This window comes from Leuresthes tenuis, unplaced genomic scaffold (assembly GCF_036924035.1).
Source record: "Leuresthes tenuis unplaced genomic scaffold, fLeuTen1.0.hap1 SCAF_6, whole genome shotgun sequence".
Taxonomy (NCBI): Eukaryota; Metazoa; Chordata; class Actinopteri; order Atheriniformes; family Atherinopsidae; genus Leuresthes; species Leuresthes tenuis.
Window position 1 is genome coordinate 16,768,056 of NW_027325360.1, and position 26,311 is coordinate 16,794,366.

The window sequence follows — 26,311 nt, forward strand, 5'->3', positions numbered from 1 at the left end:
CAACTTGAGTCAAACACGGTCACCCCGCTGGACCCCCAAGCAAGAACAAACACGCAAAAGGCCAAGTTAACGCCATGTTGTATCACGCTGCACTCTAAGCTAAAATTACACACTGTGTGTGCAAAGACACATGTTTGCAAGCACGTTTCTCACACATTTGTTACTGGAAAAGCTGTATCTGTTGTGTTTTGTGCTACAATCTAAATGAAATCACGTCTCGGCTGCATACCTGCAATGAATACTTTTGAATTATTACTCTTCCGCAACGTACTGGTGCCGGGCTGGTAAAAGAGCCAGTTTAGAGCCAGTTCAACTTTAGATCTAGGAAGCGGTTCACTTACCACAGAAAGAGAGCCATTCTGAGCTACATCATTATGTCACTTTAAATGTCTCTTCCAATACACGTCTGAACCTCCCTCTGGTGTATTGTGAACTTCTGTACTGCACTGGTGCACTGCAGCACAGGGGGACAGTTCATCTCCACTGATCAAAGTGTCCGTCTCATTTTTCTTACAGACCGATATCTTATCTTCATCAGTTAAGTTTATGAACAACAGATGATGTTTGTGTCTGTGAATGTTCTTTGCAGAGCCGGCGAGCTTTTCCAAATGCTGAACCGCATTCGTGATCACACTGTAAACAAGATTTCCACACACGGTTTAAAGCAAGATCAAGAAACACTAGCTGGTAATATTTAAGACAAAAAAAAAAGCACCTACAATTTACACCCCCAAAAAATTTAAAATTTAAAATCTAAAAAAGGGCTGCAAACATGGGTTATAAATTGAAAACCACTGTTTTTTTATGCTGCTGCAAAGGAAAATAAGTGGAACACTGAGTTCATGTGCTTACACTGCTGCTTCGGCCTCACATACATCTTTAAACTCAATTCTCTTATGGAGTTAAGCAGACAAGACACTCTGCAGGCTGAACTTTAAACATGGTGTTCATCTGATTGGTGTTCATAACCCTGAAATCCCTTAACCCCGCAACCCCTGATCATTGTTCTGGGTCAGCAACGACTTGCTGCATTTGTGGCCCCAGGTTTTTTTTGTGTGTGTTTGTGTGCTGGAGCCAGAGCTTTGCAAGTCAAAACAGAAAGAATTGGTTCTAAATTAGGCACTGGCTCCAAACCAACTTTGAAAATACCTTGGTGGAAGAAGTCCAATGCATGTGTATTAAGAGCCAGTTCTCACACACACACACACACACACACACAAAGACAATTCACTTCTTACAATCTTTCGGTCGTAGTTCTCCCCGCTGCTGTACGTAGTGGTCAGTGTGGACGAGCATTCTTCCAGGTACCAGGGCTTGCGTCCACTCTCAGCTGTGCTGGAGATGGAGATGGTGTAGATGGAATTGGTGTAGCCGTCACAGGAGCAGTGATCTCTGCTGCGCCCGCCGTTTCCTGAAGCCCATACAAAGATAGAGCCACGGCCCTTTCTCCCCTGACAGGAAAAGAAGCAAAGAGGTTAAGATTTCAGCTACGCTAATATCCAGGTTCAGTAATCACGTTTAACCCTTAGGAGTCTGTGATATAAGTGTCAGAGAACGCAGCGCATGCTGCCTTTACGGACCGATAAAAAGCTCTGTAAATCTCACGATGTAAAAAAAAAAAACGATGTAAATTTTATGTTAAAATTATTTCTGTGCGTTCATTTGCTGACAGATCCATAAAAAGTGTGACAGACTCCTAAGAGATGTTAGCAAGGTGTTTTTTTTTTGTTGTTGTTGTTACATGTTGGGTTAAGGGAGGTGAATTTCAGTCATTCAGTCTTAAAGATAAGGATACTTTCCGTTTAAAATACTTTCCTAATATGACTTCAGCTTGAACTTTCCCAAAAAACCCTTTCTGTTATATTTGTTGTAAATCTAAAAGTTGAAAATGACAAATAAAGTCTTTGTTTGCTAGAAAGACAGAAGAATTGTGCAGATATTGTGTAGTATCCAGTAGGTTTTCAGAAGATCTCAGAATAAAATAAAATGCAGCCGCCATTATTTTTGGACGTTCAACACCATTTCTAACGGACTTGCTCAAGTAGAAACAGTGCCACCAGATCTGGCTAAACTTAATATGATCTAAACACCGGACCTAGAGGAGGAAAACAGTGTGTGTCACAGCTCTAGTGAGGACCTACTGACTCATGAAGGTAAAATTTAACCAGAAGTCAGCGGAAAAGACACCTGACAAGCCGACTGACACTGATTCACACTGCTTGTCAAGACACACAGACCCAACGCACACAGGCAAGTACAGGGCAATGAAAGGTAGGATTGAGCTTTTCAAAAGAAAGGCGTCTGTCAGGATGTGATAGGCGCATGAGCCCCTCTGAGTGAGAGGAGGATCAGACAGGAGCAAATGCTGACAAACGGGAGTGAGGAAGAGTGCTTATAAGAGCAATTATGAAAAGAAAGAGGGGGACAAAGACTGGAGGAGGAAGAATAAAGAAAAGGAGAGAGACGAAACGCAACATGAAACTGAAAGGACGGCAAACAAAAATGCACGACAATACCAACTGCTCGACTGTTTTTTCAGAGACTCCATAACAATATTCAGGATTCAAGAACAAAATAAAATGTTTGATTAATCAATGATTAAAACAAACCTAAGTTCTTAAAATAAAATAAAAACTGTGCCGAGTCAACATTTAGACTTAATGCTTCTTCCTTTCTTCTCTTATGATTAAAGCTGCATGAATAGAGGTGGTTTGCCCAAATGCAAAAGACTGAGACACCCGTCTTTAAACACATATAGCAAGAAAACGTGTGAAAGCTATCACACAAACAAGGTAAACTTGTTTAAAAAAAAAAAAAAAACATGCAGCAGCTCAATCCACAGCCTTACCGCAAACACCTCAGCTCTCTTCATGGTGTCACACATCACATTACCAGGAACGCCATCTCCACTCAACGTCACAGACACAGCAGTGTGGGGGGGGGCGTGAGCACATACTGCTGCCCAACTCAGTTGGACAGATGTCTCCCTAAACTATGTCGTAGTTAAATAAAACAGCCTATCAGGAGGAAACAGGGACACATGAGGACCGTGTCAGTTTTTGTTTTCCTCTTTTCTCCATTTCGTATCGTGCCTTTTCTTTTTTTTGTCTTGCATTCTTAAGCCAGACAATTTGGAGGTCCGTGTTAGCCCTGACCGCCACCCTTGATTGCCGCGTCTCACTGCTCCAAAGTTCTACATTTGTTTCACCAAAGGGAAACCAGCTGTAGCAAACTTTGTGAATGTGTAGATCAAGGTTTATGAGATGCAGTCAGCAAATGACTTCACCCCTTCACCACCTTTGCTATGGCTTTTCCGCTCCACTCAGCCAACATCCCAACACCAGCTCATCGCTATGCGAAATAGGTGATGAATATGTAAATGAATATATGCTAATACAGCAGGGCTGCTCTCTAATGTTGGGATGAGCTTCAAAGGTAGAAATAGCCAGAAAAGAATCTGCCGTGAGAGCACTGGCACAAAACACATTTGCTTGGAGTGTGTGTTTATATCTGTTCTTGGCTGTGAAATGAAGCACAAGTTTATTTGCACATATCTCTGCATGTACATGTGAATGTGCCCACCGTGCGGATGCCGTTTTCAAAGGCCTGCCTGGCCAGAGATGCCGGTCCATCAACAGTCTTTCCATCGTCATCAGGTCCCCAGCTGGCGCTGTAGATGTCGATGTGCTGCGGGTGGAGGCTCAGAGACCTGGCCTCCACCATGTCTGTTACATCTCCATCCAGCATTCGCACACCTGAACGCAGAAATAAGGCACGCACAAACTCCAGTTTAATAAATCTTCCAGGTATTGTCACTAAAGTATGCAGCCACTGGAACTTCACCATAATTACTACAATAAATTCAAAATGGACAGGCTTGTCAGATATTTCCATGTCAGTAATCTTACCCTGAAAAACATCAATATCAATGCAAGAAACACAAAATCGGAAGATATACGTATACAGATGTGTTATTTCTCTGTAAAGATGTATGTTTGTGTAACAAATCTAATCAGATAATCTTCTCAATCTCATTTCTGACCGACTAATTAAAGGAATCGACTGAACTAGTAACTCCTGCAGTGAGGGCATTCTGTCGGTGTGGTTCTGTCGGGCTGCGAAAGCGGCATTATATCATAAGTTGTCCTGAGTGATCAGCTTTACTCTGCCAGTGATGTCCACTTGGATAACAATGCGGGCATTCAAGGCGATATAGGGGAATAATTTGCTGAGTAGGAACATCTGAGAGAGAATTTGGAGCAACTTTAGACAGTTTGAGAGACTTAATGAAATAGTGTTGAGACACACTGAAGCCGCTTTTGAGCCAGGTGTTCAGGAGTCCCTTTTATGCTCAATAATTGTAGGTCACAGTCATTTTACCATCCATCCATATTATAAAGGTTTAACCATGCTAACGTAAACAAGCCTCAGCTGAACCAATATGTCAAAAATAGTTAACAAATACAAATAAAATCATCACTCACCTCCTATTCTGGCATTATAGGCAATTCCCACAATGCAGTGGGAGTTGTTTGCAGCTGCAGCAACTTCACCCGCACATCGTGTACCGTGTCTGAGGAAAGAGCCGGAATGAAGGGGCTTAATACACAAATCTAAACACACTCAGGCTGTATGTTGGAGAATGTAACAAATAAGGTTACACAAGCAGAGGTGCACGGACAAATCAAAACATAAACGTGCTACGTGTAAAATACAGTTTCTGGACACACGTACATAAATACATTTTTCCGACAGATGTGTACATTACTGTTAAAGCCGTTGTAAACAAAATGGCCGAGGAGTAACGGGTGAAGCAAACTGTACAAGTTCAAAGTGCCGCCACAAAAAAAAACAAAAAAACAACAACAAGAAAATATACTGTGTCTAAAAGGAATGAGTCAGACGCCCAGTATTTCCTAAACAATTAAAAATACACACAGACACACACGCGACAGGGTAACATTCCACCAGTGGTGACAATCGGCCCAGGTCAGCGACCAGCGCAAACAAACATAGCATGTTTGTGTCCGCCGCCTGCTCAAGAACACAACCTTCTGGATCTGCACAAACACCCTCAAACACACATGCGCCTCCAGCAGAGAACATCTGTATCAAACCCCCCCCTTCTCGGAAACATCTATAACCACTGCCATGGAAACCCAGCATCTAGCTATAGAAACCCCCGGTCCAGGGAAGCACTGAGACCAAAGAAAGTCTGTGTCACAGTGACCCGATTATCTGAAGATAACATTATTTTAACAGCTTCAATAAAAAGGTAAAAAAAATAAACACACTTCACATAGCAACATGTTGTAACAAATCACTTCAAACAGCAAGCATAGCAGTCCACTGAAGTGAAAGCACAAAAACAGGCACCACCAGATTTGAACCAGATTTTTCTTTCCCCTCACTTTAAATTGATTTCAAATTCAGATACAGAGTAGTCCAGGTTTAGATGTGGATGCAGGAAAGGTAGCAGCTGAATTATGATCTATTTAGATATTCTACAGAAATTAACGCTAATATATAGACAAATTTACAGTATTTTTGACACATATAGGGTATGAGAACATTTCAAATAAAATGGGACTGCATTAGATGTATGCTGTAAACATTAATACACCACAATAATCCACCCTTTGGATGACCCTGAACTATTTCTAACCAATGAGCCTCAGCTTTACTTTCAGGGCTTACTGTGACACTTTGACCCGAGTTAACCAATAAAGGATCGAAAAGAGGCTGATTATTGCCTTTTTCACAAAAGGTAAAGACAACAGAGCTGTCAGAGAATGATCAAATATCTAGAAATCTTTGTTTTAGCAGTTTGTGACATTTGTGTGAGAAAAAAAAAGTCATAAAAGTCTGGACACGTTTAGGGTTTGACTTGATCATTTGATAGGACCACCGTCCTCGTCTCTGTATATATGCACAGGAGTGAAACTGAGTGATTGACTAAAGTACCGCTAATACTGATGCGCTTAGTTGTCTGACAAAAGAAACAGAAAATTACATGAATAAGAGCAGCTTTACTGGGAATTCGGTTGTGACTCTTAACCCATTTGACTCTAGTCGTGTGCATACATGCAGACCTGTTCAAACCCAGCTGTACCGCTCCTACTAGTGCACTAGTCCAGCTTAAAGAAACCTTATTTTGTATGTTTGCGGTCAGACTAACAAACATTTTAAAAGTCTGGTTTTGATCCGACTACACAATGCTTTTTTTTTTTTTCCGCCTCATGTTAAGAGAAGAAAAAAAAGAAACACCGTGTAAAGGACTCTAAAGAGCTTCAAGCCAAATTAGAGACATTTGGAGGGGTGGTTTCAGCTACCACATGCTGCATATAGACAAGTTCCATTTTCAATGGACAGCGGGGGCTAAAGTGAAGTTCACTGAGAATGTAGAGCATCGATTCGTTTGTAGGGCACCAGACGAAGCCCCTAAGGAAAAGAATTCCCTGTGGTCAGCAATGAGTTCTGACCCAAATCTTGCTGAAAAACTTTGAAACCTGTCGTTTCAAAGAGAATTCAGTGATCTTTTAGGTTCCTGAACACCTAGATGTTGAGGAGATGTGCAACAAGCTTCTAGACGGCATTAAAACGATTCAGAGGCCATCATTGCTGCCAAAGGTTCTGTAGCTGAATACAAGCGAGGGGTCCCTATAATCATGTCCAAAGTGTCATTTCTATTTCACCATCATGCAAGTTTTCTGTTATAAAAAACAAAAAAATGAAGATTTGATCCTTTCAAATGCAATACTTCTATCTATTTGCAAAAATATAGAAACCTTCCTTTACCCTGAACCAAAAATACCATCAAACAACTGAAGCTTTGAAGGTTGAAGTAAAACATTAAAATGTTGAGAGTCAGTGATAGGCCCCTTTATCAAAGTTAATGAGCCAAACCGCTGGCTGCCTCTTTGAAAATGCTTCAACAGCCACCTCTCCATTCACTTGACTTCAGTAATCCATAAAATCGTCTGTCTTGCCAATCTTTCCAGTCTTGCATTTGCCTGTATTTTCCATTTTCTTTACATCTGTGTTACAGTCTCTCATGGAGCTCTCTGAACAACCAGAACCACATAGCATCTGTCTGCTGGATAACAGCGAGAAGAGTTCAGCTTTCTAAAAATTCAACAGATCCAGTCAGATAAAACTGCCGTTTAACTCTGTGGCATGCGTCAGATTTATTTGTTGGTTCTTTGTCAAGCTGGTTTGATGTAGTCTCAGATGTTTATTTCTTTTAACAAAATGGATTTGAATAATATCCCTTTCTGTGTGGAATTTGCATGTTCTCCCTGTGTATGCGTGGGTTCTCTCCGGGTACTCCGGCTTTCTCCCACCGTCCAAAAACAGGCATTTTAGGTTAATTGGTGTCTCTAAAATTGTCCTCAGGAGTGAGTGTGGGCGTGTGTGTTGTTTGTCTCTGTGTGGCCCTGTGATGGACTGGCGACATGTCCATGATGAACCCCGCCTCTCACCCGATGGCCGCTGGGATAGGCTCCAGCCCCCCCGCGACCCGACCGACCGACGGATTAAGCGGGTATAGAAAATGGATGGATTTGAACAATAAATAAAAACTTTTTTTTTTTTTAAGTTTTCTTAAATGCAACAAGAACTTAAATATGTTGATTTGCATTACAAATACAAAAGAAATTAACTTCAGTGTATTAACTGACCAATTTTAATTGAATCTTTAAAAAAAGTTAGGGGAACACTACGTTTGCCATTGTGTGACATCAACCTTCCTTTTAATCCCAGCTGTTAATATGTAGTTGTTGAAGTTGAAGAGGATTCTGAGAGGATTCTTGTGGAAGACAAAGCTCATCTCTGAATTTATTCATTTTATTAGTAGTTTGCAGCCTGTTTTCCTCTTGCCTTTTGTCCAACCAGCTGCATCTCAACATCTGCACACATCAGTTAAAGCATATTAGCCAACAGAAGCCAAGGCACAAACGCTTACAACAACACGCTAACGTCGGTAGTTTCAGCAGTGGGTGAGGAAGATGCAGCTTCAACCAGCTGCGGCAAAATGCTCCACACATCAGTTGCCTTAAAGAAATGACCTAAGAAAACAAAGCTGCAATGCAAAGTGTAACCAAATCTGGCGTGGGAGCACAACAGCAACTGAAATCCTTCTAAGCGGCAGGTGAGGAGTGAATGATCAGCTGTCCGATCAACTTAAATTACAGGTTTTCTCCCGAGGCTTTCTGCTGTGCAATTCTTCAGGTTCAGCTGGTGGACCCTCGCTGTGCCTGGTCTTTTTTTATCTCCTTTATAATTTTTTTCTGAAACCCACCTTTGTCGAACTTCGTATTTTTCGTAGCCATCTCAGTTTTAATTTATCCATTAATCCTCATTTGACTTAATTTGAAATGGCGACATACACATGAACTCATTCATTTTGTTGTGGTATTTGTTATAAATGTTACATTCCTATAGATTTCTACATCTCAAATGAATGAACATCATCAGATCATGACACAGAAAGCTCGTCTCAGGGAGGACTTTGGATGCTCCAGCATCTATAATTCTGCGCACACAAATGCAGCAAAGCTAAAACTTCAACTCTTTCTCGCCTTATTGGGCATTGCCACATAGACAGATGGATGTTTTGGCAAGACTTGAGTTGCATTCACACGTGCACTGAACACCACCTGAAACGTACAAGAGATGTTCCTGGAGCGTTTGGCATGTGAGAACACAAATGTCGGAAAGATTCACTCAGGACTTCTCGAGGAGTTTCCACCCAGCCCCCTGAGTAAAGTCTTCCGAACATCAGTGGGTTCGAAAATGTGTGAACATGTCAGCAAATATTCTGGAGCATTTGCTCACACCATGCGAGTGAGCGCATGTGTCCTGGCTATGGTTCGTCTTTCTTGCTGACCTGTAAGCTGTTTTCCGCTTGCTCGCCTCTATTGTTGATACACACAGACACTTAGTACTCACCATAGGTGCCGATTCTGTGGGTGCTTTGGGGCCAGAGCATCCACAGATATTCCTGAGTACCCATGTGTTCCAGGCAGCCTACACTTGTCATTGATTTGCTAATGACCACTCCACTCTGCAGAAAAGCTAGCTGGAAAGGTAAATACCCATGGATAGACTACGATGCTGCGACAAACAAAGTATTTTGTGAGTTTCGCACTGTTGGATTGTGGATTTTGATTTTCCTTTATCTTCAGCCTTTTGCGTTAGGTTACATTGGCATTAACTCCCCGTATGCATGACCTGTGTAGACTGTGTGTTTGTGAAAGAGAGCATGGGCGCACGCGCGTAGCAAAGAGCATACGTGTGTTCATTGCGACCGCTGCAGTTAGCTGATCTAATGTGTTTTATGCTGTGAGACGAATGTGCGTCAGAACCGCAACGACTCATGCAAGCACGGTGAGAAACATAAAGCATAAACATAAATGGGCACCCCTGGTACTCACACCAACAACAAATTGCCTGCAATTTGTCCTGAAAATCTGCAGTGTTCATGTGTGAAAGTGGTTTTACAGAACTTTAAAAAATTATGGTTTGTAATATATGTAGTGGAATGAATTTTGGGAGAGAAAAGTCTGGATTTCTCCGACATGCACTCACTGGCCGAGGCACTGAGTAATACCTATGGCCACCTAGATCTATCTGAGGTCCACTACTCAAAATCATAGTCCAAGAGTCCCTCAACGCAACAGAGGTCACAGTGGAAATTGATCTCTTTGAACATAAAAAGATTTTGTTACCTTCTAACTCTATAGGACACAAACACACACACACACACACACGCACGTACACAGACACACAAAACAGGCTTTTGTTAATTTTTTTTGGGGAAGGCCAGACAATCTGTTGAGACTATTTTAAAGTTAAAAGATACAGGAAGACAGATTAAAGACAGATGGTGCATCGAAAAGTCTTCCTTCAGAGAGCTGTATTGGAGATCGAAATAGTGATAGTTTCCTCCTGCTCCCTTTCAAATCACAGCTCTCGTATAGACAGTCAACATATTTACACCCAGAAGAGTTACGCTGCTGCTATACAACACAAACTGGCAATTAGCCAGATGAAGTCAGCTTAGTCCTCAGAAATCTGTGTGACTATGTGCTTGTCGTCATCCTCTCAGGCATTATGGCAGGTATTGACTTGCCAGTCACCTCACATAAACTTTTCACAATCATTTAGCTCCTACTAAAGATGTGACCACAGAAGAAGATGGCTTACGCTGAAAAAAAATCTGGTGTTTGTTATGGAAATCCAAGAAGTTAAAAAGTACACCAGATGTGTGTCCACGCCTATAACCTCATAGTAAACTATGCATTCAACCCTAAAAAGGCAACTAGCTCATGAAGCTGCATCTGTGCCTCATGTCTCTTTAAGACAATGCATTACCAGCAGGGACTGAGCCACTGCCACGGCACTTGGGTTGCTGCAGCCAAACACACACTCAAAAATCATTTACTGAGCCAAAGCTATACTGGCACAAGACAAGTGCATGGACAAGCTCTGCCCCCCCCCCTCTCTCTTGCAAACGCATACATGATCTTCCAAACAGAAAAACCACAGCCTAGCCACAAATGTCACAATCAAATTCACTAATGTAACTCATCACACCCACAACAAAGTCAGGACAAACATACAAGCATGAAGCAAGCAGAAACATGAGGCACAGAGCTTCTGGCAAAAATCAATCCGAGAAACACTGTCATGAATCTCTTGGTGAATGCAACAAAAGCAGTAGCTACATTCTTTACATTTTAAAGATTACATTTTCCGAAAACCCCATCGTAACAGTTAAAATTATACAGATTTTCCTTCTTTCTTTTTTTGTTTTTTCCCTTACTTGTTTTCATTGGTTGCGTCATATCGAGGCATGGGATCTGGGTCGTTGCTGTTGACATCATAGCTTGCTTGAGCGTCCTAGAGGAGATATAGAGATTAAATCAAATGCATCCAAAAGAGCTCGTAATAATGATCAGAGAGAGAAAATGGCAGGTTAACGGATAAATTCATAAGAACAGTAGGTCTAACATGTTCCTTGTGTGTACACACCAAACAGCTACAAATTAAAAATACTAAAAGGTGACGGTAATGACATGGATCGGCTGATTACAACTGGACACTGAGAAAGCTTGGGTTCTGGCATTCATGCAGATGTTACTCACACACTAACGTTCTAGTATCCACCTGAACACTGGTTCAGACCAAGCAGGCCCCCATGTAATGTCACCGTCCTCGTCCAGCAGTGCGATCACACTACAAAAACTGCTAAAAAATAAATAAAAATGGTCCAAAGAGCACAACAAGGAGGCAGAGGCATTAATCCTGCCTCCAAACTCTCTACACCCCAACCGGATGAGCCGGATCCACGGGCCCACACACTAACCAAGAGGACCAAAGGAATCTGCTGCCAACATCCCAGAGGGAGACCGCTAGAAACTTCCTGTGGTTTTATTCTAATGAGCTGCTGGGTCAGAGTTGTTTTGGTGGCACGAAGAAGACCTACACGATACAAGGCAGGTTATTTTAATTTTGTGGCCGATTGTTGTGAGACCAACAAAAAGCATTAGCATTGCTCACAACGGTTTCACACAGCCGTTCCACACAGCCTTCGGCATAAACAAATTTTTTAATTTTAGAGGCATTTGGAGTTGCTGATAACCGCAGAAAGGCGCTGACAAACAGGGTGTGAATCGTTTTATCCGCTGCCAAAGGGCAAAAATGTTACTTTGTCTATCTAACCTTGTCCTGAGAGGTAGCAATCCCTCAGAATGCACACAAACATGTACGCACTGGACTCACACAGGTTTGAGGAAGCCTCCCACAGAAATCAAATCCATGATGCAAGATTATCAGATCTAAACAACCACCAGTCATCATGGACTTCACTAACGGACTTCTGTAACATATCTCTCTGACTTTCTCCAATATGACTGAGCTATGTATAAAATAAAGACTTTAATTTATTTCTTGTGGACAAGACTTTCAACATTATTAATCCAGGAATTCAACAATTATTTTGGCGCCTTTTTTGACTAAACAAATAAATAAATAAAGCATGACGTGTCCACTTATTTCTAGACGGACTGTGATTGTGGAAAACATATGACCTTATGCCGCGAATACAGAATCAATGCTACTCACCTCTGCTGACACTCCCAAACAAACATATACAGAGATTTTATTTGAACTAATATTCCAAGCCAAATCTCACACACAGACACCCGTACCGACAAAGATTACCACTTGCATTTCACTGACACACACAGCCGCCCGACACACGCATACATACACACTCACGTAGTTCTGAAAAAGGTCTGGGTGGTTCCTCTCAATGCCGTCATCGAGTATGGTCACCACCACATCTTTACCCGTGTAGCCTCTCTTCCAAGCCCCCATGATGTTCATGTCCGACTGGCAGTTATTGACATCATCGTTACAGTGCTGCAGAGGCAGAAGCAGAGAAGAGAGGGGACAACATTTGAGGAAAGGGGCTTTGCAGATGCACAGTTTCTCACAGTACCCACATTAGCTGACAGCTTTCATTGGGCAATCTGACATAAACAAGCCCAAACATGTTCATGTCAGGCCTATTTGAATTTCCTTTTTCACAAAATCGCAGCTGACTTTGGAAAAGGAAAAAATAAGTGAGGGAAATACGGGCCGTCAGTCCATCGAAGGATCTCTCACCTCACCTGTGACGTGAGTGGAGGATCCTACTGTTTTCAAATCGTTTCTTCTGATCTTGTCCGTAAGGTCAGGCTGTTTTCTTGTCAACATAGAAGTGGATTATTTTTTTTTTTCATTTCATGATTTAAAGAAAAGAGTGATCCTAAATACATCAAGTTATGGAGCATAGTGGGAGAAAAACAAGTGGCGAAAGGTTTAACACACTTTCCTTTTTTACCCTGTGACCTCCTTAAATCCATTATCACTTCGTCATAATCTCTAACTCACGATACGTTACTTTTGTTGCCCCACGGCTTATCCGGTTGGGTTATTAAATGCCACCTTTATGCTCTCAACATACGTCTTCTACCTCTTTGAATGGGGCGTCGCAAAAAAATGGGAGCAGCCTCGGAAATATGTGGATCAATCTGAGGTGTTGGCTGCTCTTGTTGGTGCTTTAGCTTTGCTCTGATTTAAAAAACAGACAGAAGTCAAAGAGGACAAAGATCTGTTTTGTCATGGAGTGAATCTGCAGAGAGCATTGGCTATGTTGTTGCACACATCATCCAAAAAAAAAAAAACAGATGTCGCACAATTTACCGGCACCTTTAGTCTGAGCTGGCAATTCAATATCTTTCTCTCCAAATGTTACTCAAAGGCATTGTATGTCCCACAAGTTTTGTATCTACTTCAAAGTGATATTAAGTTCCATAATTGTCAGCTGAAGATGAACTTCTTCACCTGCTTTATTTCCTAAACTAGAATCATTTCACTCAGTCAGTTCTGACATTTTCCATGAAACGTCAGTGTGATTCGTTTTAAAACTCACTCGTGTGTAATCACCGTGTCCGTCAATCAATGCAAAGAGATTAAATCCGTGCTCTTAAATAAGTCTCTAATTCTAGATTAGATTAGAAAAAAAAAAGTCCAAAGTATCAGGAGTTATCTGTATTAAGTTAACAATTGACAGAGCTGAGGACACTCAACCACACACACAGAAAAGCGTAAACTAAATGAGCAGTGATCCGATGGTGTATGCAAACAGTTGTGATAAGCTCTAAAATGCCAGCACTGATTTTATGTGTGCGAGCGGTTTCTAAAATGCAAGAACATGCACGCTTGTGTGGACTTTTCAGTCACAAAGACTTGCAAATAAACACAAAACGTCTAATAATGACCTTAACTTAACGCCTTTCAAAGCAGCGGACAGCAAAAGTTTCATCACTATGGTAACTTGGCTCTTTTACTCAGAGAAAACACAAACAAATCCTTCAGCTCCACCGACAGAGCAGTAATCAGGACCATGTCATGACCTCAGCAGACCTTTGATCCACACGGTGGATAAATGTTGGCAGCATGCGATCCTCTGAGAGGAGGGACAGCCAGAGTTGATGGCATACTCACAATGTACCACATACTGCTCCACTTGGCATCATTATAGAATATGTTGTTTTGGCTAAGGGCGGGGCTTGTCAGGGAAAGAGGTGGTGCTGGTTTGTAATCTCTCTTGATCCTCCTCTTCACCACCTGCTGTTGTATCCACTCCACCTGAAACAAACACACGTAGACGGGATGCATCAGAAACTGGGAAAACGCAACAACACAGAATTAAAAAAAGCAAAAGACCGAAAGGCTGAAAAGAGCTGGCTTTTATTGACACTAAAGAGGAACTGAAACGCAAAGTTCTGTTGTGGAAGCCTTCCTATCGTCTTAAACTAATATGTTCACAGATGTATCTTCTTTTTTTTATTATTATTTTTTAAAAATCTGTTAAAATGACCCCTGATGCATTCAGCCAACAAAGGTTTGCTGTGGACTCATCAGCACATTTCTCCCCATCTCCAGACAGACAAACACACACATGCATACATGCACCAAAGACCTAAATGTCTCCCAGGTAACATCAATCTCTCAGATGTTATGGTCTCGCTTCGAGGTGCGATGCATTCCTTGGCAGGAACCCCACTCCAGTTTTAGATGGAATTTTCCGATTTCAAAATCAGCAACGCTGGATCTGAACAAGACAGCTGGACCCACTTGCTTGGCCCTGGTCGACTCTTTTTCAAGCCTCTTTCTGTGTGTTTAGTCTCGCAGACTTCGTCTGTCTTAAAAGACTCCATTATGAGCTCACATGCACAAATGATGACCACACTGCAACTGAAATATTACCAGACACACAACCCCGAGTAGGAGAGAAGCAGCTTGGGACGCACACATTCCTGTAAAAAAGTATTTAAGTGAGCACCAAAAACAGGACTTTGCTGTTGAAACAGCTTGTGCAAATTTTAATGGGATTTTATCCTTTTATTATAGGCGCAGCACAAGTTCAGCTGTAATGTTCTGGTAGCTACAGATTATTTATACAGTATCCTCGAAAGAGTGAAATCCCTTTGAGATGCTCACTGCATCATCTAGTGTGAACTAAAAGTCCCCAGCGTACACATGAAGTACTGACAAAGAGACTAAACTCAAAAGAAAAATCGATAAAATCATTTTCACACTGCGTGGTGCTTTTTGTTTGCCAGCTCCAGAAAAGCCTAGACCTTATTGAACCAAGTCCCTCGATAAAGACAAAGCATTTTTTTCCACATCAATAAAGCTTCAGCGGGACTGAGAGGAGAAGAGGGGGGTGGAGGAAAAGAGAATAGCTGACATGATGTCTGAGGAGTGATTATCTGGTCTCATGCACTGAAACAATCTGCCAAGATCTCCGGAGAGTTGGAGCGCGAGGCAACAAGACAAGATAAGATGAGAGGAGGGGAGGCGATAAAGAGCTAAAGAGAACGGGTCCCAGGAGAGTCGATAAAAGAAGGCTGAGCTGGAAGAGGAGGCACGTGAAAACAAACAGCGAGAGAAACTAAAAGACAGCAAGAGAAGGCAGGATAATTCATTTTAGAAATAGAATTCACTTCATAACATAGATAAGGGGACTCATATTGATTATGAAGGAGGAAAAGAGAGAGAGAAAAAACACTTGTATAGGTGGTGTAATTTAGTAACTGTTGGGAGCTCCCATGTAAGACTGAAAGAAGAAGGGGAGAAAAACTAAATCCAGGGCAGGGAGAAATGTAAAGATGGAAAGCCAGTAAAAGCCTGATGCTCCTCTCGTCTGCCAAGGTCTCAGCTCATTTCACTCCAACTATCAGCTTCAAAGCGACCGTTTACACACGCCATTAGCTTCAAAATAACACTGTCATCAGGAATGTATCTGCTCAAAAATACTGGTGTGGCATTACAATTTGCATAAATTAGCATAGCAACAACCACAATCTCTGATAAGCAATGTAACTTATCTGCTCCTCTTCGCAACTTGGCACTTCCAAAGTGGTCCGATGGAAAATTACGTACTGCTCTCCCATCGGCACAAATCCTCTCCTACTGCCACTCATTTTCCAGCAGACTGACTTCACAAATGGCAGCAAATGTAAAGAATTTCATAAGATTTTTTGCTTTAGTGGTTGAAGACAAGAGGGGGATCAAACTCATCAAAGTGACCATCAGTTTAGTCCAGATGAGGAAGATTTGCAGTGCGAGTTACCCAAAAATTAAACAAAAACCATCCGAAATCCTGAAGATTTATTTTCAAACCGAAACAACGTCAGCAGCGATCATCAATGTGCTGATCGAGTTCTGAGGCCAAAAGAAAATGACTCGAGCAAAAGGTGGAAAAAGGCCCAGGGGTTTCGGTGGAAATTTGGGTGACTATTGGTGGTGTTACCGTCATTATTTCGATAGTAACTCTCTCCTGGCATTTACACAGAAAGCTACTTCAAATTTACAGTAAGAGGAGCTGATGATTTACTTGTATTGATTTTCCCAGCAGCAGAGGCCTTTTCAAAGAGACAAGGTCCACCAAAGTCTAGTTAATCCAAAGAAAAGATTCTGCCAATTAAAAAAAACTGTGCCAATTACTGTGACTGTGGAACACGTACAAACACACTCTAAACTAATCTATCAAAAATAGTTCTCTTAACTTGTTTATTCTTAGAAACTCAAGAGCATCATAACATGACATTTGCTTCCAGTAACTGCTCAACGGACTTAAGCAAACACACACCGTGATGAAGACGAATACAGGACCGTGGCTTTCCAACCAAACTGTTTGTCCATTAGCGTTTCTGGAATGTCTTTCTTAAACAGTCCTCTTCGTATCGTGCACCACACCATCTCTCAGTTAGGGTTCAGACGACTTGGCCGTTCCAAAACATTCATTTTCTTCATTTTCAAGCCCTCTGCAGCTGATTTTATGTGCTTTGGTTTATCATCTTGTTGCATCTTCCCACCTCTGCGAGGCTTCATTTTGTGGACGGCTGCCATGGCTCTCTTCGGTCTTATTAACCATCACATGTTGCTCCCTGTATGACTGACACAGCAAAGTTCTCCCGAACCATGATCATTTCTCCGACCTGGTCCACAACTAGGTTTAAGCTCTGCAACCCACACTTTGCCTCTCCGCTCATCATTTCAAACGCCTGTCTCCGAACAGCTTTTGAAGTCATTAAAACAGATGTTTACTTACATTTTCCAGCCTATAATGTAAATGATTAGTCGGTTTGTTCGATAACAGTTTTCAGCAGGTCTGAAAAGTACAACTCTTTGTGACTACGATGAAGCGGAGACCAGAATTCAAGAGTAAGCTCCACAGAAATGTTGGTCGTTTCAAAGAAAATGTTTTCTTGGTTGTAAGTAAGAGTGAACTGAATAAATGTCCATGTGTTTAATTCGACCTTGTTCTTAGTTATGGAAAATGTTTACTGAGTTAATACCACAAAGTATACATTATTCTCACATTTTTAGCGATTCTCTGCTTTTCGCCTTCGCTCCTGTGGTTACACACTTGGTCCTGCATTTCTTTACTTGGATTAAATGGAATTAAAAACACACACACACACACATTTATCCTCTCTTTGCAGGACAACCAGACAAAGACAATAGTATTCAATCGTTTTTCTATAGCCATCGGGGACAGTGTGATCCTTTGTTGTTGCTGCTAAGAATCCCTCGCTGATAACAGCCTGTAGTTATCCACACCAATTGTATCACATATGCCAGAGCCAATCCAAACAAAGACAATATTGCCTTTCATTATTGCCCGTAAGACTTGCCCATATATCACTGCCATTGTTTCAGCCGGGCTCTGAGGCATCACGATCTATTCAATTAATTCAACTCCAACTTGGTGGAGAAGAACGATGCTCTGTTAAGCACCTGTACTTCTTCAGCCCTCTGTTTTTCTTCTCTTCTCCCAGCACAATTCCCTCTGTTATCTTACAAGTTCAACACAAACCTTTCTCATCTCTCTCCCTCATTTACTACTTTCACACCGTCTCGCCTTCATCTCATTTTTGCACATTGTAATCTGCAGATGCCAATTTCTCTCTCGGACGGCCTGTCTTTCTCTCCCAATCCCACTCCGACCCTGGACCTCCACCCCCCCCTCTCTCTCACATTCGCTCTCTGTGTAAGGGTTTGCAGGTGGCTCTTGCTGGCTGGGTCAGTAACCAGGGAAAACTGGGGAAGAGTTCACTTCATCAGAACAAATGGGAACAAATTGATCCACTCTCACTGCTGTTTGTGTGACGATGTTTGAGCTGCAGGCACAAAATGTAATGTGGCAGTTTGAAAGACGGTCCAAAGACCAGGGAGCTGAGTACTCACATGAACCTTTGGCCTGACAGAGGAAGCCACTTTTAGCGCTTTCTGAGGTACATTTGAGAAACTCTGCACAGAACTGCATGCGATCTTCCAAGATTGTGTGAGCGGTAGAGCTGTGCTGATCAGACGTAGGTGGTTGTACTATTTAAAGTCAAATTCATGGCAAAAACAGACCCTGAAGTCATTGGAATAACATATAATATTACATAAGCATTCAGGCTTAATGGAAATCTATACCTGGAACTGTGTGTGGAGTCTCACTGGAACCCGATGTATGTAAATGATCTAAAATGTCCTTAAAGGTACAATGGCTCCGTCTGTGTGCTGTTCTTGATGCCACAAATGTGATGTCTGCAAACTTATGAGCGCATCCCTGCACACTTGGCTGCCAGTTTTCCTTTTCGCATCTAGATAAATAAGTTCAAGTAAACTAGTATCTAGCTATGTGAAATAGACTGGAATTAACATGCTCCTGCGGCAAAACAACAGAGCATCAGAGACAGACAGCTGCAAAGGCGCTCAACAGTTGCATCCCTCTGCTAATCTCTGCACCGACTTCAAAAGGACATCATAAAAGGAGAAACAACCACTGCAGTGCTGTAATCACCGTTTACAGTCAACTTAAAACTGTTGGAAAAAGATTTCAGACAAAGCAAAGTAAGAACACCAAAAAAATAAAAATAAACTGTGGCTGTTCAAACACTTACAGTCAGACATTAGTACAGATGTGCAGGGTGCAGGCTGAGTGCTGCCTGGGACACAGGAACAGGTTCATATTATTGTGATTGATGATCCTGGATTTCTCCGCTCATTTCAAAGGCATTGTTAGGATTTTGAAAGATTGGAGGCTTAGCCAAGTCCTGAAATCTTTTCCCATTGTCAAGTTATTTTGGACTAAGACTAATATAAAATGTAACACACCAGTCATGATTTATGGAGCTCATATCTTTGACCATCCACTTTTCCCTGTCAATCGAACAAAAATCACCTTCAGATTCTCCTTTTTCATTTGACTTAAAAGCTAAATTCCCAGTACTGCTGTGGAGTTGGGCTTTGCAACTAAATCCACAATGTTCATGTCAATAGATGTTAAATCCAAGTCAAATACAAGAAGCGAAAACCCTTCAAGATAACCCGTTGGTGTCATTACGAGCCACTGAATAATAGGAGAAGAAATGGCCACAAAAGGGCACAAGTCAATCCTACCAGTGGGAAACTACATAGAAATAAGGCATAAGCCAAGGCAAGTATCATAATTATTTCAAATATTCGTAATAATATGATTATGTAACAACTGTGACGAGCCATTAATGCTACATCTGATGTGTTTTTGGATTTTAATTTTTTTTTTTAATTTTAAATCAAAGACCATAAATAAATGATGGCTGCATGCATCAATAGGTCAGCCCCGTTTTATGGCTATTTTGCTGTCACCATCTTGCTCTTTTTGAATCCAGAAGTGACTATATTTGGACAAGATGGTGGCAGCACAGAGTGATACTGAAGAGAAATAGGATTCTGTGGCATTTGAAATCTGGAAAGCAATTACATAGCTTTCAAAAGGACAAATCGCACACCACTCAGAATATGTGAATCCAGTTGACTGACCATTTAGATACACAGATAGATTTGTAAAAAGTTTTTAGTTTCAGTGAAATGGATGTAATTTAGGACAAATTTGGGAGAAATAATGCCATATCAACAGTGACCATAGACCTTTATCCTTTAGATTTACGGCTATACAGTTGGCAATTAGTTTGACTTTTCCTCTTTAAACGTGTTTCTCATCACTGCTGTCAGTAGCCATTCCTCAACCGGTCTTTTGGTTAAGTCTAGTGATTCAGGCTGCAGCAGAGGTCAATGTGTTTTTCCTGCCTGGGTTGGTCAAAGATCATCATCACAGAAGAGTTACACATTCCAAATTCTTTCAAACCAAATGTTTGGCTACATTATCTCGCAAGAGAGATGGATTTTTGGAAAGACACAACTAACCCCAACCCTGCCAAACATGCCCAGCCACTGTGACGAAAAAGGACCACACAACCGACTTAAAGGTGAAGCTGCGAGATGGTGTGTGCAGATACGTTCGCCTCCCCAAACCCGACACAAATCCAGCTCGGGGTATAGCTAGCAGTTCCCCGGGAGAAAGAGCGAGGAGAACAAAGTGTCACAACTTTTCTCATCGTTTTCATTTTGCTAATATTTTCCTTTAAAACAAAAAAAACATTAAGAAAAGCTTAAATCTCATCCATCTGTTGGAAGTTATTACAGCGCATTGCACTTTACTTATTTCTTTTTATTATTATCATCAGGATCCTTAAAATGTTGTACTATTAATTTAGAAGCTGTTATACAGGGAAGAGGGAAGAAAGAAAGGTTAAAGGCAAGGTCCAGGTCTGGTTTTATTCAGTCTTTAGTCACTATTTTGGGCACTACAAAAGACCTTGTTTAAAAGGACTGTACGAGACAGTTCAAAGTAGTTTAATTTATCTTTATTAATCAAAAAGTTCCAGAAAGGAGACAATTCTCGTCGTTTTAAATTCAGAATCTAATTTTATTCATTGCTTTCACTATGATTTGAAGTGGTGGGCTTTGTGTCATTGATGCTGTATGGAAAACTAAGCTTGTGATAACATGAATTCAGCTAAATCTGTGGGGAGGACTGAGATCCAGATCATGTTTCTACCCCAGAAGCTCAGTAGTGTTGCAACTCTTCAAATGAAGGTAAAAAAAAAGATGTCTTAAGATGTCTAAATTACATTGATCGATTACCAACATATTCCAATAGTTTGTCTTTAAATCAAAGACATAATGAATTCCCTGTGGGTGCTCCTGATCTATCAAAAGCTAAAACACAAAAACACAATAACTTTGCTGGTGCGGAGACCATAAAATATCTCATCTCGACAGTATTGCAGTAAAAATACTCATAACTGAAGGCTCTATACTAGGAACTTTTCAATGCTATACCGACTACTGTCTACATCCTAACAAGTGTTCTCCTTATACTTGTGAGGCACAAAGTGTTTAATAAAGTGTTGACACTTGCCCAAATAGACATAGTTTGCATGTGTTTCTCTTAGGTTAATCTAATTCTCCTTGAAAAAAAGACGAGTTAAAGTGAAGACAGACTCTTTCCAGGTGAGTGACCTTTAACCCAGACTGGAAAAAGAAGCGGTCTTTGACCCAACGGGGAGGTGACAGTGCAATTTGGCGGGTGCCATAAAGTGGTAATCTGTGCTATGCTGCATCACCATGGTAACATCCGTTCCAATAATCACTGCGGATGGCAGGGTGCGCCTTTCATGCCATCGCTACACCCCTCTGACTCACTCACACACAAGACATACATGGCTGTCATTACAAAACCTTACTGCAAAACATCATCAGCATTATGCCAAACTGTATCGATGCAAAACTAACGGTCATGTTGAGTCCAAATCCACAGACTGACCCGCAGATTATGCTGAAACGATAGCAACTGACGGCTCAATTTTTCTCTGTTTTACTCTTATATGATTTGGTTTCCCTAATCTATCTCCTCCCTTCCTTCACCCTCCTTCTGTCGTAACAGCTCATTTTCTGTTTTCTCTCATTTAACCTCCTCTCTCTGATCCAGTCTTCTAAAATCTCTCAGCCTCTCCGCCAGCTGGCATCAGGACACAAACCTTCCGCCACCACGGCACAGTGTTAGGCCCAAGACGGTAAGAGAACCAGAGAAACAGGGAGGGAGATGAGTGTACTGAAAGCAAGACAGAGAACAAAGTGGGCAAGAAAATCAGAGGAGGTGAAAACAAGAGAGGAGACGACCGCTCGGGACAACAGGTGAAAAAAAAAAAAAAAACACGAGTGGATCAGAGAAAAATTAACAATTAGTTTGTGTAGATCAAAATAAGTTGATAACACAAGGTGGCAGGTGCCATCTTTTTCTTTTCAAACTAATTTCTACCAGTTTCATCCTCTCCTTCTTTAGAATCATACCAGTGCATCATTACCATTCTTCACCCTTCATTAATTCATTCATTCATTCATTCATGTGCATGCACAGATACAAACTTGCATCCACAGTTTAAAGCACACAGGCAAGGCCACTGCACCCTGAAGAAAACCCTACACCTGCAAAGTGTCCCTCAAGGTCTTTTTTGATGACGTAAATTGGTTCTTAAAAGAAAGACAAAAACAAAGACGGAAAAATACGGTAAAGGTTTTCATACATCAAGAATATGAAGCCATCTACTTTAGAACTTTAACCCTGACATGACTGAAGAAGTGTTTTGAAAATGGATACAAAATGTGTTTCCATTGAACATCCACGAAGTTTGATAAAGCAAGACCTCTACTGGGTTTTGGTGAGTCAGACTTCATTTAATTATAATTCCTGGTGGAGTGATGAGAAAAGCACAGACAACACATGTTAGTATAAACCAGGGCCACTGCTAGCCATTTCAATGGCCAAAGCACAACTGCTTTGTAGACCACCCAACCAAAAGTAGATGAATTCAATATTTCCAAGAGCAACCGTCTTTATTTCCAAAATAGCTGATTTCACATTAACAATGCCGCCAAACACTAAATCAATAGATTAAATTGATAAATAAAAACACTGTACAATGACTCCTATATAAATAACTTTATAAACAGTCTATTCAAGTAATACATGTATTTCAAAGTGCAAACTTCTCCAGCAGATCGCCATAAATGAGTACGAATAAGAAAAACAGAACTATAGAATTCACTCAAATTTTCGCACAAGCAGCATCTAAACTGTGCGCTACTATGGAGCAGGATCAGCTGGAAGGTCTCCACAGTGTCACTTGCTGATGGCCTCTCACTGACGGGACTCACTGTGCCATCAAAGGTTGTGGTTGTGTGCTGAGGAGCTTCTGTACCTGACCTGATGGTTGTTGGTCAGGGCTGGATACACTGAGTCTATAGACCTGCTGGTTGATGGTTGTTGGTCAGGGCTGGATACACTGAGTCTATAGACCTGCTGGTTGATGATTGTTGGTCTGGGCTGGATACACTGAGTCTATAGACCTGATGGTTGATGGTTGTTGGTCGGGGCTGGATACACTGAGTCTATAGATCTGATGGTTGATGGTTGTTGGTCAGGGCTGGATACACTGAGTCTATAGACCTAATGGTTGATGGTTGTTGGTCAGGGCTGGATACACTGAGTCTATATATCTGCTGGTTGATGGTTGTTGGTCAGGGCTGGATACACTGAGTCTATATATCTGCTGGTTGATGGTTGTTGGTCAGGGCTGGATACACTGAGTCTATAGACCTGCTGGTTGATGGTTGTTGGTCAGGGCTGGATACACTGAGTCTATATATCTGCTGGTTGATGGTTGTTGGTCAGGGCTGGATACACTGAGTCTATAGACCTGCTGGTTGATGATTGTTGGTCTGGGCTGGATACACTGAGTCTATAGACCTAATGGTTGATGGTTGTTGGTCAGGGCTGGATACACTGAGTCTATAGACCTGCTGGTTGATGGTTGTTGGTCAGGGCTGGATACACTGAGTCTATAGACCTGATGGTTGATGGTTGTTGGTCAGGGCTGGATACACTGAGTCTATAGACCTAATGGTTGATGGTTGTTGGTCAGGGCTGGATACACTGAGTCTATAGACCTGCTGGTTGATGGTTGTTGGTCAGGGCTGGATACACTGAGTCTATAGACCTGCTGGTTGATGGTTGTTGGTCAGGGCTGGATACACTGAGTCTATAGACCTGATGGTTGATGGTTGTTGGTCAGGGCTGGATACACTGAGTCTATAGACCTAATGGTTGATGGTTGTTGGTCAGGGCTGGATACACTGAGTCTATAGACCTGCTGGTTGATGGTTGTTGGTCAGGGCTGGATACACTGAGTCTATAGACCTGCTGGTTGATGGTTGTTGGTCAGGGCTGGATACACTCAGTCTATAGACCTAATGGTTGATGGTTGTTGGTCAGGGCTGGATACACTGAGTCTATAGACCTGCTGGTTGATGGTTGTTGGTCAGGGCTGGATACACTGAGTCTATAGACCTGCTGGTTGATGGTTGTTGGTCAGGGCTGGATACACTGAGTCTATAGACCTGCTGGTTGATGGTTGTTGGTCAGGGCTGGATACACTGAGTCTATAGACCTGCTGGTTGATGGTTGTTGGTCAGGGCTGGATACACTCAGTCTATATATCTGCTGGTTGATGGTTGTTGGTCAGGGCTGGATACACTGAGTCTATAGACCTGCTGGTTGATGGTTGTTGGTCAGGGCTGGATACACTCAGTCTATATATCTGCTGGTTGATGGTTGTTGGTCAGGGCTGGATACACTCAGTCTATAGACCTAATGGTTGATGGTTGTTGGTCAGGGCTGGATACACTCAGTCTATAGACCTAATGGTTGATGGTTGTTGGTCAGGGCTGGATACACTGAGTCTATAGACCTGCTGGTTGATGGTTGTTGGTCAGGGCTGGATACACTCAGTCTATAGACCTAATGGTTGATGGTTGTTGGTCAGGGCTGGATACACTGAGTCTATAGACCTGCTGGTTGATGATTGTTGGTTAGGGCTGGATACACTGAGTCTATAGACCTGCTGGTTGATGGTTGCTCATCTGAATCTTCCTCCTGGCCTTGAGTTCCACCTTGCATATATATTTTAGCGTTTCCTCACTACATAATCATATATGTCACAAACGCCACATAAACACTCTGAAATACTATAAGCTAAGTAAAGTTGATTAATGCTTTGCCGATGACTTCTGATGGCTAGAATCAATGGCAAACCGCACACTATGCTTTGTCAGAAGTAGCAGCTAGTAGTCTGAGGTAGGAAGGATTACCAGTCTTATGCGTCGATTGCTAACTAATACGGAAAAATAGCGCAGTGACCATGATGAACTGCATTCATTTATCTATTCCCGACACCTACACAAAGTAAAATAACTAGCTAGCTAGCATTAATGACTTACTAATAACAGTATACTCAAGTCTTAACTTGGCTAGGAGCTAACATTACAAACTCTGTAGTTTGCTAACGGTAGCTAATGTTACCTGGTTAAGTGAGCATAGGCATGCATAGAAGGGCTAACTGTTACAAAGTTCCTCTTATTTAACAACTGACATTTCAAACGTGGGCTTACCTGCAAACGATGCACAAGCACCGTCTCACTGTCTCTTCTTTTTTCCGTCCTCGATTTTTTTATGCCTTCTCGAGGCCATGTCCAAACACAGTTGTTTGTCAAACTCGAATTTGAGGCATAATCACACAGAAAAGACCCCGGGAGGATTGGAGAGGGTGCACAGGTTACAATTCAATACAATGTGGCAACCATTCTCTTCATTAGTAGGAGGCTCAAGTCTGAAAAACAGCCTGATCTGACTGATTCATGTTGACTTGCCATATAGCAGATTAGTTTCTCGCAAACAGTAATAATGCAGAGGTTGATTCATAACCCAGGGGCTTGGCGGGTTTGGCTGGTTTAGTGAAGGCTTGTAGAAAATATCGCAGGTTCAGACGTGTCAAGTCAAAAACTAACAATGCAGTTCTGACAACCTTATACCTTACAGAACCACTGCATGTGATAGGCTGTGGAGACTTCCACCTAAATCTGCCTCCGCTGTGCTCATCTGCCTCAATTAGAAAATACAAGGTCACACAGCCCAACTTAAAAATGGCCCCACTTGTGAACTAAAATTGTTAAATGAGAAATATCAGTTATGTTGAATGAGTCCTGCAACAGTACTTCTGATTTGAGTCAGGTTTGGGTGGTTGTTTAATCTTCTTTTTGCAGGTTGGGTGGAGCGTATAAGGTATGGATATTGAATAAAACCCTAAGCCACGCATCACTAAGATACACGCTGTCTGTCAACATGCAGATATGTTGTGCAGTCTGTGGGGTGAGATACATTTTGTGAACAGGAATAAACTTTGATGAATGTTACCGGCTGCACACACACACACACACACACACACACACAGTTGACAGCAAAACAGTGGTGGTGGAGGCA

At 41.8% G+C, this 26,311-nt stretch overlaps 1 protein-coding gene across 4 annotated transcripts in view; it reads right to left on the bottom strand.

The window, feature by feature from the left end:
- pcsk5b (proprotein convertase subtilisin/kexin type 5b) overlaps positions 1 to 26,311 on the bottom strand; it is an 80,177-nt gene that overhangs the window by 46,082 nt on the left and 7,784 nt on the right. For all 4 annotated transcript variants that reach the window (XM_072387866.1, XM_072387864.1, XM_072387863.1 and 1 more), the window contains exons 3-8: positions 14,056 to 14,199; positions 12,283 to 12,426; positions 10,826 to 10,902; positions 4,485 to 4,573; positions 3,583 to 3,755; positions 1,239 to 1,451 (exon numbers count right to left, since the gene is read on the bottom strand). In XM_072387866.1, coding sequence (XP_072243967.1) covers positions 1,239 to 1,451; positions 3,583 to 3,755; positions 4,485 to 4,573; positions 10,826 to 10,902; positions 12,283 to 12,426; positions 14,056 to 14,199 — 840 coding nt within the window. The remainder of the gene's footprint in view (positions 1 to 1,238; positions 1,452 to 3,582; positions 3,756 to 4,484; positions 4,574 to 10,825; positions 10,903 to 12,282; positions 12,427 to 14,055; positions 14,200 to 26,311) is intronic.